This window comes from Herpailurus yagouaroundi, unplaced genomic scaffold (assembly GCF_014898765.1).
Source record: "Herpailurus yagouaroundi ecotype Mexico unplaced genomic scaffold, PumYag 29, whole genome shotgun sequence".
In the NCBI taxonomy this organism is placed as follows: Eukaryota; Metazoa; Chordata; class Mammalia; order Carnivora; family Felidae; genus Herpailurus; species Herpailurus yagouaroundi.
Genome location: NW_024412377.1, coordinates 28318887 through 28333344, shown reverse-complemented (window position 1 = coordinate 28333344; position 14458 = coordinate 28318887). Strand labels below are relative to the sequence as shown.

General features: G+C 39.2%; 1 protein-coding gene across 1 annotated transcript in view; it reads right to left on the bottom strand.

The window, feature by feature from the left end:
- Positions 1-6094: 6094 nt before the first annotated feature.
- IL7R (interleukin 7 receptor) overlaps positions 6095-14458 on the bottom strand; it is a 28410-nt gene continuing 20046 nt past the window's right edge. Inside the window, exons 4-8 of the mRNA XM_040495256.1 lie at positions 14138-14295; positions 12145-12307; positions 11150-11243; positions 9960-10035; positions 6095-9560 (exon numbers count right to left, since the gene is read on the bottom strand). Of these exons, the coding sequence (XP_040351190.1) occupies positions 9057-9560; positions 9960-10035; positions 11150-11243; positions 12145-12307; positions 14138-14295 (995 nt within the window). The 3' untranslated portion in view covers positions 6095-9056. The remainder of the gene's footprint in view (positions 9561-9959; positions 10036-11149; positions 11244-12144; positions 12308-14137; positions 14296-14458) is intronic.

Here is a 14458-nt window from a genome sequence, read left to right as displayed (position 1 = left end):
TGGGTCAGTCATACGGAAGGGAAGAAATTAAATTTTGTGCTTAGGAGAGAAGTGTGTGTTTTTTTCCTCTTGCTTAACAATTTATGTGAGAAATGGCTATATCTTTTGTTATTAGATTAAAGGATCTATAAATATTGAAACCCTTTTATTGGCCAACGACTTTTCTTTCCCTAAAGATTCCCAGTACACGTATAGACAAAAGCCATTTCATTAAGGACTGGAGAGAAGGTATCTTTGGGTCTGCTGCTGTATGGATGGGACAGGGGAGCTTCTTCAGATAGGGATGCCATTGTGTTCTCCTGTAAATGTGGCCTTATATCTGTCTTCATATCTGACTGAAGGAGGTGCATTAGTGACTCAACTCTTCATCCCTTTCCTATCTGCATGCTTTTCCTTATGTTTCAGAGTTCCCACACAAAAGAAAGTATTCTTTCACTCCTTGAGCTTGGTCATTTGGCCTGTTTGACCAATAAGATGAGGTGCAAGTGACAGGTGTGCTGATTCTGAGCTTAAGCCTCAAAAGGTTTTTGTGTTTCTGTTTGTTCTCTTGTGCCTCTACTATGAAAAGAATAAACCTGAATTCCCTTTTTGTCTCAAGAAAAAGATAGGAAAGTCACAGATCAGTGGTATTCCCAGCTGAACCCAGCCTAAATCAGCTGACTTCTGTTGCTGATGTTGAACTCTTCCCAGCTAATACTAGTAGAACCACCCAGCAGAATCCAACCTAGGTCATTCAACTCCCACATAATGGAAAATTTGTGACAATACATGTTGTTGTTTGACGCCACTCAGTTTTGGCATGGATTGTTACTAAGCACCCATATAGCAATAGCTAACAGATACACAGATCAATCTGGTTGTTTCTCATTGTGGGAATGAGAGGGGGAAGGAGTAAGAGGGAGGTGGAGCCTCTGTAGAATTTCCTCTTTCTAGACTCATTGACAAAATGGCATAGATGTTTTTCTTTATCAGTTATCTAAAAATGTACCATATTTCTTTTAGTGATTTTGTTTATATTCTATAATATAGATATACCATATTTTATTTAGAATATTTACAATTTTTCTCCATTAGAAGCAGTACTGCATAGATATTTTTTGTGCATAATTTTTGAGCCCTTTCTGTGATTATTTCTTTAGAAAATTCTTAAAAGTGGAATTTTGAGGAGTGCCTGAGTGGTTCAGTTGGTTAAACATCCGACTCTTGATTTCAGCTCAGATCATGATCTCATGGTTTGTGAGTTCAAGCTCTATGTTGGGCTCTGTGCTGACGGTGTGGAGCCTGCTTGAGATTCTCTCTTCTCTCTCTCTCTCTCTCTCTCTCTGTGTCAAAAATAAATAAATAAACATTTAAAAAGTGGATTTTTGGAATATACCCATTTACATTTTTCTATGTATTTCCAAATCACCCTCTTAAAAGTTTGCACTAATTTATACTCACACCAAAAGTATATGAAAATGCCTTTCCCCGCATTGAAGTTTGGCAATATTTTTAATTTTCACAATTTTATAGGTAAAATATTTACCTCATTATGTGAGTTTTTTTATTCTGAAGGAGATCCAGCATATTTTCATATTTTTAGAATAAATTTCACTTCTTCTGTGAAACTGCAGCTCATGTGCTTGTTCATGTTCCTCTTAGATTGTTTTTTGCTTATTGATTCGTAAGACTCTTTAGATATTAAGGCTAGTAGCAGTTTTTCACATTGTTACTATATTTTTCCAGTTTATTTTTATCTTTTCTTTTTGTTGTGGATTTTTTTATACAATAAAAAAATTACCAATATTCTATATTTTACATATGCAAATGTATCACTCCTTTTCTTTTATGGTTTCTGAGTTTTATGTCTTTTTTAGAAATGCTTTTTACATCCAAAGAGTATAAAATTATCTGCCCATGTCTTCTAGCATATTTTTCATTCTAAAAATTATATCTTTGATCTACGTTGGATTTATTTTAGAAGAAGTCAGTTAGTTCTTTCCTCTTTATCTAAAATTGGCTAGTGTATTGTTCTAATCTCTATTAAATAATGCACCTTTATCTACTAATTAAAAGCAAATGAAAATTTTTTAAGTACACGGATCTGGACACATAGGTTTTCTATCTATTCCATTGATTGTCAAAAAACAAAACAAAACAAAACAAAACAAAAAAGAAAAAAGAAAATTAAAAGAAAAAAGAAAAATCTAACCAGGGATATCTGCAGTTTCTAGGCAAGTAATACCCTTGCAAATTTTTGTGCTGATAATTATTATCATTTTGTGACTTGTAAATGTATAATGAAAGTAATTTATATTGCCTCTAAAAAATGAATAAAATGTCAAAACCACCCATATAGACTCTTCTCAATTCTTTTCTTCTCCAGAATTGTGCAGGCTCTTCTTAAACATATATAATATATATATATATATATATATATATATATATATATATAAACATATTTTTCCACATGATATTTAGAATAATAGCATATATATATATATTCAGTGAAGATTTAAAGAAATATATCAGCATATGTAAATATTATAATCAAAGACCTTAATGAAGTGTTTGTGTCTTTTAGTGTTTTGTTTTGTTTTTGTTATTGTTTTTTTTATGCTTGGTCTCTTTGGGTTTTGCAATATGCAATGATTTCATCTGCCAATAATAAATATTTAGTTTTATAAAACATTAAAATCTTGTTTAATATTTATGTTTCTTTCCTTTTCTCCTTGTCTAATTGCATTTGATAGCATTTCTAGAACAATGTTAAATGTGGTGACAGTGGAATTCCTGCTGTTTTATCTCTAAGTTTAATGGAGTACTTAATATTTCACCATTGAGCATGACTCTGGCTTATATTCTATTTTATTTTACTAAAGTTGTTTTTTTTCATTAAAAAATAAATCCTAAGCATCACTTAAATCTACATTGCCAATGTCACATCTTAATTCATGAAATTTTATTAATATGTAAAAAGGGACTTCACAGCATATTTATCAGCCTTGTGATAGGGCATTTATTGGATTTTTATCTAATTAAATTATTCCTTAGGCTATAAAAGCAATATTTCACTCTTAGTGGATAAAAGTGTCTTTAACTTAATATTAAAACATTTTCTGATTATTTATCTTTTTTGTTTAATAGCTAGTCCAATTTATACTTTGCAGCAACTAATTTGTCATAGAAAAAGTCCTCAGCCTCTGCGAGTTCTCTTCTCCTTGTTGAGAAACCTTTACCCAGAGTAGAAAGGGAGTGACCCTAATAATTTACAGTTGAGGAGTCCACCAGATCAACTCAAGTGTTTCTGCAGAATTCAGCATTGAAATTTTATTTTTCAAACCTCAGGGGCTTCCCGGGTCGTTTGCTTCACATTTGGTTTTCACCAGTAGCTTCTAGAGTGTTAACGTATTCCTCCCACCCACCAAGTTTTACTCATCATACTTTCTTTGCCTGAACAGCTGCCACCTTGTGAACTATACACAAATCCCACATGAATTACACAAGCAAATAAAAGGTAGAAGTTAGATTAGACTTCAGTGTGCATCTAAAATAAACTAAATAAATGAATAAACAAGATTAAATGCAGATATTCATCACAGAAATGAAGCTTTGGAAAATTCCTTCACCCTATTGTTTCCCCGTTTCTGTGGTTACAGTGGTTAATAGTGCAGCTGGGGAGGTAACTGTGGATGGGGAAGGCAACTGACTCCTTACACGTGGCTGCCCAGATGTGCCGCTCACTCAGGGATGCAGTGCCTGCCTCTGAGCATCCCAGCCTGGCATCATTCTATCCTGAATGATGGTGAGGAAGCACACTAATATAGCATCATTCACTAACATGCTGATTCATTCATTCCATGTTTATGGTTAAGTGCCTTCTAGACCTTAGGTGCTGTGTTTAACAACAGACATAAACCCCAATAAGTCATAGAGTGCTTAGAAGACCAGAGGGGAGTCAGATGAGGTAATTGCAGATCAATGTGGTGACAGTAGGGGTAAGCATAAGGTACTCTAGGATTTCTCCATCAACCCTGATACACACATGAAATTTATTATGCCACACCCCTGATTGAAATCCTTCCAAGTACCCCCATCCCGTGAAGGCTAAATCAAAACTTCTAAGCCTGGCATGTCAAATGCTTAACCACTGTTCTTCACCAATTGTGCCACATGCCATCTCAGCCACTGCTCAGTAGACTTCGTGCCTGTGGATGGCTTCCAATGGACCACCTGCTGAATGAACCAGCAACACTCTTCATTCATTCTCTCTGTGAGATACACTGACACCCATGTTGAGACTTGGCTGCCAGCGGGCTATCCTCCGGTGCTCTCTGTACCCACCAAGTGAGACACAAACTCACCGAAGTCAGTCCTGCGTGTCCCAAACTCATTTAGGCCAGTTCAACCTGTTATTGTAATCACATTATGAAGCTGATAAAGTATGAGTATGCAAAGAAAGTCTGATGCTGATCTATAAGAACTACCTTCAATGGTTTGAAAATACTTGACAAAGGCATGTTGAAAGAATATTGCTAGGGGCACCTGGGTGGTTCAGTTGGTTAAGCATCCAACTCTTGATTTCAGCTCAGGTCATGATCTTAGGGTTCGTGTGTTCGAGCCCTGCATCAGGCTCTGTGTTGACAGTGCAGAGCCTGCTTAGGATTCTTTCTCTCTCTCTCTCTCTCAATCTCTCTCAAAAAATAAATAAACTAAAAAAAAAATTTTAACTGAAAAAAATTAAAAATTAAAAAAATTAAAAAAAAAAAGAATATTGCTACCCATATGCTTGATAACATGATGGTGCAAGATTAGGCTGAGGGATACCTTTAAAAAGTTAAGCATCTACACTTAGATTTTTTTGTAGGTGTTTGAAAGTCTTTATCCATTTTAAAGAAAGCAAAACTAGACGAAGTAGTTGATGTTTTGCAGTGTGTTACCAAAGAAAGATAAGGTGAAACTATGGTCAGGAACCCACAACCCAAAGGAGAAGGTTTGGCCTTGTTACAAAAGGGTGGTGAATGGACATACAGTCAAATGTTTTTAATTAAAATAAAATGTTCCAGGCATATATGTATTATTTTTTTATACAAGTGCCCTGTGTCTGACTTTTGGGAATAACCACCAATGCCCTACTGTTTCGACTAAGGCTGACAAGGAGACATCACCTATTGTAGCTGTAACTCCTTAAATGCCCCAGTGCTCTGTCACAGCTCCATGGCTTTGAGCGCATTGTTTCCTCTGCTAGGAAATGTCCTCTGGGCTCCTATATCTGGCACATTCCTACTTACTCTGTCTTGCCACATCAAGTGCGATTTCCTTCACATTACCTCTCCTGGTTTGTTTGCTTGTTTGTTTGTTTGTTTGTTTTCTCAGCCAGCGGCAGAATGTCCTTCCTATATTTGGGGACCATCCCAATCTATGAGGCACAGCCTCTTACTGGAGAAGATGTAAATGCCACCTGTATTCTTCTCTGCTTCCCATTGCTAGGGCCCAGGCACATGAGCCTGGCATAGTTCTAATCAACCACAGGCTCCAGCTCTACCTCTAAACTGGTGGCCAGTAGGTGAAGCTGCTGGACGTTGCTGCTCGCTCTGCTCTGGGGTTGGTGGTGACAATGGCGGAGGCTCTTTTCAGTTTCTGGATGTGCCAGTGGTAGAGATAAGGGGAGGCTCTGTGAACTCCATGTTCGATTCTCAGATATTCTGGGAGCACTCTAGTAGCCTTTATTAAATTCCTTTTCTGCACAAATCAGCCTAAATTTACTTCCATTGCTTACACTGAGAATCCTGATAATGCTTTGCCTGCAAGCAGTGATATGACACTGGAACTATCCCCATGTGTCTCTGTCCCCCTGTGATAGTGAGCGGGGAATAGTACATTTCATCCCTGTAACTCCAGTGCCTAGCACGGAACAAAGTAAGGCAAGGCAGATCCTCAACAAATTGCTGTTTAATTCATTAACTTGTGAATTAATTACTTAATCGATGAGTGACGTTCCTCTGAAAATCCAAATATAAAATGACAGCAAGTGACACTAGAATGTTTTCAGTGGTTGAGGAGGTCTGTGGCCTATTCTGTCCCTATTCTTCACAGAAGACAAGCACAGGCACAGAGAGTTCCATAGCATTTAATTAAATATGAGATGGTAACACACGTTGGATAGTTGTATACTTAGCAGCTCTGCAAAATGTTTGTAATGCATATGGGAGGTACATGGTCAAATCAGAGACCTTCACTGTAGTGAATGATGGGTAGTTTTTAGAAAAACCCCAGAAAAAAACCACTGAGCTGACACAAATGCCATCTGATCTGCACCATTCCAGATGTCTTGACCACATATTCTCACCACCTTCCTGCTGGTTCCGTCTTGTAGCCTCTCCAGAAGTGCTATGGAAACACAATATGCACATCTGAAATAGCCTCTACTTGGCTTTTCTGAAGGAAATTTCTGTGGAAACTAGAATGACAGGAGAGGCAAAGGCTAGTGGAAAATCAGTCGAATAATCCAGGGGCTCCCTAGACCCAGCCAAGATTGTTTAATTGCCCAAATCAGCTGCCTGTTTACCGGTTCTCATTTCATGTTCTACAGAACTAGCAGTTCACGCTTCTGACTTATGCATTGTGTCTGAGACCAATTTTTCTTTCCTAATGAAATGCAAAAGGAGGTTGGTGGGAACAAACTTGCAATCTGACATTATACCTTGTCCTTGAGTATAAAATCAAGCATTAGCAGCAATTATGATTATAAGAGTATAATACATGGATTTTAAATCCCTCCAGTAACAGATAGACGTTCACACACTAAATTCAAATAATAACCTGTGCCCCAAAATACTGAAACATGGGATTTTAGAGCGGGGGTGGCTTTGATCTTTATCGAGACTTATCTCCTGATTTCTTCAAGAGATTGTCTATTATATCAGGGGAACAAACTTATGGCTTCCAGTCCTGAATTAACATGTAAGGTTTCTGTGTTCCAATTTCCCCAGAAGTTAAAGATGACAACAACACACCTCATAGGACCTCTGTGAATAAGGTATAGGACACCCCGGTTGGCATGGGATTTCCTGTGATAACCTCCTCTTTGAGACCTAGTTCCCATTTCTACAAAAGGTAAAGAACACATGTCCAGCTGGTGGAAAATGTCTTCTAGGGCTGACACACCAGGTAGGTTCTGCTTTCCCGCCACACAGATGTATATCACTTGTCTGGCATTTTCCCTGACTGTCTGCAATTGGGCACCCTGAACATGCCTCTATTATAGCACTTGGTGTTATTGGATCATTTGTTTACAAAGTCGCCACTTTTATCCGATTTTCCACCTTATGAGGGCAGGGTCCCCAACTTTATTCACTTAACCCTGTGGCTGGCACATAGCAGGCTTTCCATGAATACTTGCCAAGGAAATGAAAGGGATAATGCTTAGGGAAATGCTTTGAAAATCACAAAAGCACTAACAAATCTAAGGGAATAAGAGATTATATTCATCACTACTGATTCAGAGAAAAGGATTTGGAAAGTACAATGGCCAACAGAGGAGTAAATGATCTTATTATCATTAGGCCTCAAAGCCAACAGATATGATTTTAGTCCAAAATTTAAAACCCCCTTTACAGATATCACAAAACAAAACAAACAAGAAAATTGAAAAATTAAAAACACTTAGCCCCCCAAAAACTAAAAACAGGACAAAAAGGTGTAAAATGTAAACAAAAACAACGGAAACAACCCCTTGAACAAAACAAAACCCTGAACTATGCCCTTCATTACTTCCTGTGCCTCTGCATCTGTCCATGGTCTGGGGGGCTGTGGGATGGGTGTTGGCAGCACTCCTCTGAGCTGAGATTTCCCAGCTGCTTTGACTTGGTTTGAGCTCGTCACTAAAAATTCATCTAGACCAAGAAATGCATGTTCTTTACCTTCAAGAACATGGCCCCAGTCGGCTCACTCACTGCATGTGCTTATAACTCTTCTCCCTGAAGCTTGTGGCAACATCCACAGGTATAAAACTCAGGACAATTTGTGGATGCATTTGGATTGGGGCAGTCTCTACACACAGAGAAGTGTTATTCCCAGCTCATTGCTCAAATGCACCTGTGTCTGGAGTTGGCAACAGGTTCTTCTATTTCAGATGGATGCAGCCGGGTGGTATTAGCAAGACAATCATGCTCTCGATAACTAACAACAGAAATTCTGGGCTTCTACTTTTTCAGAAAAACAGAATCGAATGGGATATGTGGGGAACAAACTTCAGTTTTCGTAGACATGGCTGGCCATGGTAGTTCATACATCACGTGACCCTTTCTTTCTCAGTGTTTTTAGTTTGGTGGCCATGTCGCTGTCTGGGACACTCCTGGTTTATGCTTGTTGTCCTGGAATGAGTATTTATAACTCCTCCTTTCAATTTCAAAAATGACCCAGTTTGGACAATAAATGACATAGTCACCCCATTTGTTATTAGTGGGGTTTGTCACTCAAGAATAGGATAGTCCCTAGTCAAGGAGAAGGCGCATGCTTTGGGGGGAACCATGGTTAGACTCCCGACCATCAAACCCCACACTGAGGGGGGAGTAAAATGGACAAGTTACTTCATACTTCCAAGTCTCCATTCCATCATCTATTAAAAAAGAGATAATAATAATAATGATGATAATAATTGTACCAATGCCTGGGATTACTATGAGGATGTAAGGAGACAAGCTATGTAGAGCCCACTGGTATATAGTGAGTCTTAACAATGATAGCTATCATCCTTGTTCTCCTTTTCCTCTTTCTTTCCTTGCCCTCTTCCTGCCTTCCTACCCCCTCCCTTCTCTCCTCCATCCTTTCTTTCATTCTTTCCTGTTTTTTTCCCTGAAATAATGGAATAATTTGGGTTGCCTGAAGCAGAGTGCTCCTGCCTCAAGCCAAATGCCCCTGGAGTGAAAAGGAGTGATCCAAGCCATGCTTCTGAATCTTGTAGATGATACGGAGGGCTTGCCTTAATTCTGTCTTCTTTGTGCTTCGAGGAAGAGTAGGCAGAGCTCAGTCATCTTTGTCAGTCATCACGGTTCCAGTCCTGGGTTTCTGAAAATTCACTGGTTTTGGTAGAAACTGGACATGGTGACATAGGCTTCTTCCTGGCTCGATCCCAAGGAAGTGAGAATGGGTTGCCCCTGGGCAGCTGGGTTCAATGTCAGGATTCCTGATTGGAAAGGAAATGGAGTGGGCCCAGGGCCATTTGTAGTTCCAGGGACAAGCAGCAGGCCCTGGTACACATGAGGCCCATTCTTGCCACCATCCCTGAAGTCTGGGGGTCTGGAAGATGGGAGCACAAGGGCCTCACACATGCTGACATTCCCAGCCAGGCATCCGAGGGGTGAATCTCCTCTGAACGTTTTTGGGGTGATGACTGCATGCTCAGATGGCCAGGTGGGGCTCTGCATACCCCCTACAAGCCTCTGCTTTTCAGACTCCTCTGGTTGTGGCAGAGAAGTGTCTTGCAGAAAGCCTTCGGCTTCATCTCTAGCTTGAATTCCATCCACCTTATGAATCTGGCAGTCCAGGAAACTTTCAGGATTGAAACTCACATTCAAATTCTACACCAAAAAAAGAGAGAAGGCATTGAGAGTGCTCCAAAGAGACACACCAGCAAAGGTTCAGTTCAGGGAAAGATGTAACAAACTTTCTGACAGGGGTTTACCAGAGAATGTCAGAGAATTACCCACATGTTCTAGTTGACTCTACCACTGGATGCACTCTGACATGTCAGTCTGAAGGGACTGGCCATGCCCTCCAGCCCCATGAAAGCCCAGGAGACTTCTGAGACTTGTATCTCATTTTAGTTTTCTATATCCAGGGAGCTGCAGCTAGGATCTTGCAGTTATGGGATGCACAAAAGACCAACACTTGTGGTTCAACTGTTCCCTATCCTGCAATATTATTCTTGGCTTTTGGAATGCCTCCAACATTGTGATAGAATCACCAGAAGCACTTACCTTTTTTGGTTTCTTGCAAAGTTGTTCCAGAGTCTTCTTATGATCCGGGAGACTGGGCCACACAATAGGTTTAATTCTGAAATAAGAGGACATTGAGAAAGATGAAATGAACAGTGAGGGAGCATGCATGCACAATAGGTCTTTCCACCCATTCTGAGCCAGAAATCAGAAGAGCAGATTTCTAGTCTTGGCTCAGCCACAACTAGGCGGGTGAACTTGGACAAGTGACTTGCTTTCCCTGGGTCTAAGTGTCCTATTAATTCACAGAGGGGTTGGACCAGGGGTCATTGTCAGTGATCTCTGTGAACACCTTTGGGAGAGAACCCTGGAGAAGAGGAACAGTGAGGCTTGGCAAGGGTGTGGCTATGAAACCAACATTCCCCCGGCTCTTCTACTCTTAATATAGGTGTTGTCATCCTACTCCTCTTAACTGATAGCAACTCCTCTGCTCTGATTTTTGTGGAAGTGAGGAATATTTTCTAAACCACCCAGGGAAATTAGAGTATCATGGGGCACCTCAATGGTTCAGTTGGTTGAGCATCCGACTTCAGTCAGGTCATAATCTCATGGTTTGTGAGTTGGAGCCCTGCATCGGGCTCTGTGCTGTCAGCACAGAACCTGCTTCAGATCCTCTGTCCCCCCCCGTCTCTGCCCCTCACCCACTTGCTCTCTCTCTCTCTCTCTCTCAAAAATAAATAAACATTAAAAAAGACAAAAAGACAAATTGAAGTATCATGAAAGCATGTGGCACCGTGCTGAAGGCATCTTCCTAGAACATTAATAACTTGATGGTATGTGTCAAAAGCATCATTTTCATAATGAAACAGACAGGGCTCTGTCACGAGGTAGAATGCAAAAGTCCCATGAATTTGTGTGCTGAAATTCAAGACTTCAAATACATTCTGTATTTTCCATGGGTACCCCCAGCTGCCCAGACATTTTGGAGGCATGGTTCCCACTATTTTAGAAGAAAAAGTTTGGGGGCAGTGTTTGCCCTATGTCTAATTTATGTATTTTCACCTCTTATGAAATTAAATGTGGAAATTCACCAGTTCCTTAGGGTGGGGAGGGATGTTGGGCACTACAATTCCTGAAATGTCTTTTTCCCTTTGTAGTTTTCTCATCAATAAATAGGCTAGAGCTCCAACTGTCTGGGACCCCATGTAACCATCCTATTGATTAAAGTTCACCTTTTTTTCCATAATGCACAGGCCAAGATGACCATCAGAGACACAGAGAAGAAACTCAGAATGCTAATAGTTAGTAAAATAGGATCCATCCTCCCTGGAATGCAAGGAAAGATCTTGGTTAGTAATCATTAAACATGGAGTTGGGGAGGCTTTCAGTATGCTTTGAGTTTATTTAGTAACTCGAGACCATTTACTATTTCTTCAAAGTCACCCTTCAGTGAACAGGATAATGTACTAGCTTTATGCACAAGGAATTTTGGCTTCAGTAAGTGGCACTCATGTGAGTGATCAGGTGTAGAACATCTGTCATTTGAAATGTAAAAGTGGCCCAGCATTAAGGATAGCAGTACTCTTTCCCCAACATCTACCATCAAGAGAAGTAAACCTAGCAGGGGAATCAGGAGGGGGATGCTCTACCTCACAGGTTCATCAAGTTCCAGTCTGAGAATGGGATGTTGGTATGTCAAGAATAGTTCCCCTCATACTTCAAAGAGAAGGTATATGTGGAGTGAGCCGTGTTCTTTGGCTTTTCTGGCCATTCTCACTTCCTAGACCATGTGGATACCTTTGTTATTCTGGAAAAGGAGGCATGAATGAGCAGCACTAACCTGCTCATCTTCTATCACCAAAGGTGTTCCCCTAGAGGAGCTTTTTAGAGACCAGCCATTGGGATTCCAGTCTAAATTGGTAGAGTGGAGGTAGTAGGTGGGGACTTTATTCAGAATTATTATCAGCTCCCAAGAACACCTGGGTCAGTGGAATCCAGGGCAGCCTATATCATTTGATCAATGACTATGGGTTCTATTCCCACTACTTCCTTATTCTTCACAAGAGGGGCAAAGATGGCAGGTCATTCTCCAAAGACAGTGTAAACATACCCTCAGGGGAGTTCTAACATGTGGGTTCCTTTCACCTTTCTGCCTCTCACTCTTGTTCACACACCTTAACATGCAAAGCACTCTGCAGGGGACAAAGATTCTGCTGTCACTTCCCACCTGTGATCTCTGGAGTTCTGAAGTGGAAGCTTGGACTCCATTCACTCCAGAAGCCTTCAAAATAGTCATGATTAGGAATGGACCGGACTTTAATCTCATACATTGCATCAGGTTGTAGCTTTCTCTGTAGGAGTGCCAGCTTTGTACTGGATAAGTTCACATGCTAAAGAGCAAAACATGCCATTATATTTTTAGGGTCAAAAAAGACGTGTTGCCTAGATCCCCCAAATCATTTCAAGTTAAGTGACTTTAGTCATGTGGGAACTCTTGTTAGGAAAAGGAGATATGACATGGAGAGGAGCATGTGTGAGCTCATAAATGATGCTACCAGTGGTCAAGGAGGGCAACAGTACCATGGGTCTTTGTTTAGGTGAGCTGGACTCTTCAATACCAGGAGGATATAAATCACTCCCAGGCCCCTACCTTCCTTTCCACACTTCGATTTCTCTCTCTCTCTCTCTTTTTCTCTTTTTCTCCTCTTTCACATCCCAAAGGAAAATACAAGGGAATGGTAAGGTAAGTGAGCAGGAATAATTTCTCTCTAGAAAGATTCAATTCTACATTGCAAATAGCAATATAGAGAACAACAGTCTCTTCAGCAATGTGTATTATCCTTAAGAAAAAATTATCAATTTGATGGATAAAAAGTTAATATTGCACTGTTATTTACATTTATACTTATTTGATTATTAGTTTTCATATATTTATTTCATTTACATATATCTTATTTTATGAGACATTTCCAAGTTTCTTGCTAATTTTTTCTGTTGTTACATTTGTCCTTTTCTTAATGATTTATAAGGCCTCTTTATATATGAAGGATATTAACCATCTGTCAGTTGTATGTATGGCAATTTAATCCTAATATCTAATTTGCCTTACAATTTTGATTGTCATGTGTGCTGACATTTATAAGCCTTTATTTTTATATATTCATACGTATCCATCTTTTTCTCTCTTTACTGCTTTTATGCTTAGAATATTTTTCTTCATCTCAAGATTACATAAGCATTTACCTATATTTTTTCTACCTTGTTTAGTGTTTTCACTTTTACATAATTTATTTAAATCATCTTTTTATTCTATTTTTTAAGTTAGGCATTTAACTTAATTATTTCCCCAAACAGCTAACTGTCCTGGTATCATTTATTCAAAATTCTTCTTTTCTTGGGGCTCTGGGCTGGCTCAGTTGGAGGAGTGTGCAACTCTTGATCTTGGGGTGATGAGTTTGAGCCCCACAATATATATATATATATATATATATATATATATATATATGTATATATATATATTTTTTTTAATGCTTCCTTTCTCCACTATAGTTGCTTTTCCATTGGTGCAATTTTCAAATGAAGACTCAAGAGAACAGGACCAAGGTACCCTCGTTTGTGTGGTAGAAGGAGGGTAGAACTGTTTTAGGGTAGACATTACACTTATGTAAGTACTATACAGCAGCATATTGCAAACAAAGAAGGCTGATCCTGGCCTAAGAAAAGAGAACAGCATGGGTATAAATAGGCATTCTTTTCACTGTGAGATAGATAAGCCATCATCTGGTGTTTGTCCATGTGTTACAAATAGGACAGAATTTAAGCCAGTGAGCCCAGAGGAGCCTAAAAACCTGGGACACTTTACTTTTCTCCCACCTTCTCCTCAAGATAGATTGCAGGGATGGCCAGACCATTCCAATCACAATGAGAGCTATAACAGGATGGCCCAGAGAAGATCCAGGTTTTGTGAAACCTGAATTTCTTATACTTTGGGGAACTTCTTTCAGTAAAAGGTATATTTTGAACACAAAATTGCAAGGGGCCCTCCCCAGGTGAATGTACCTCTGGGATGAAAAAATTTATAACATTAAGAAGTTTTTATTTTATGATTTTATATACATATATTATAATTTTATGTATTTTATAGAAATTTACTTATTCAATATACTTATGCAGTCATCTTTATGCATTTTTTAATGTATAAATGTAGTTGATCTACATACCATCCAGTCATTTTCATGTTTTTCCTGGTGATAGGCTACCTCATGCAATAATTCTTTCACATACTTCTTTTGTAAGTGAGATGTGTTAAATGTCACCAGAAAGTCATTTGCTCCCTCACGATAGATGACTCTTATGTCAAAAGGAGCCTCAGGTTTAACTGGAAAAGAAAAAGAAAGGAGGTCAGTCTATAGGGCAGTCAAGAAAATAATTATACTTTTTAAAGTTCATCCATTCTGAAAATCACATTCTTTTTCTGGGTCAGTAATCAAGCAACAAATCAGAAAACATTTATTCTTCCTGGTTCAAAGCTTGACTAGACT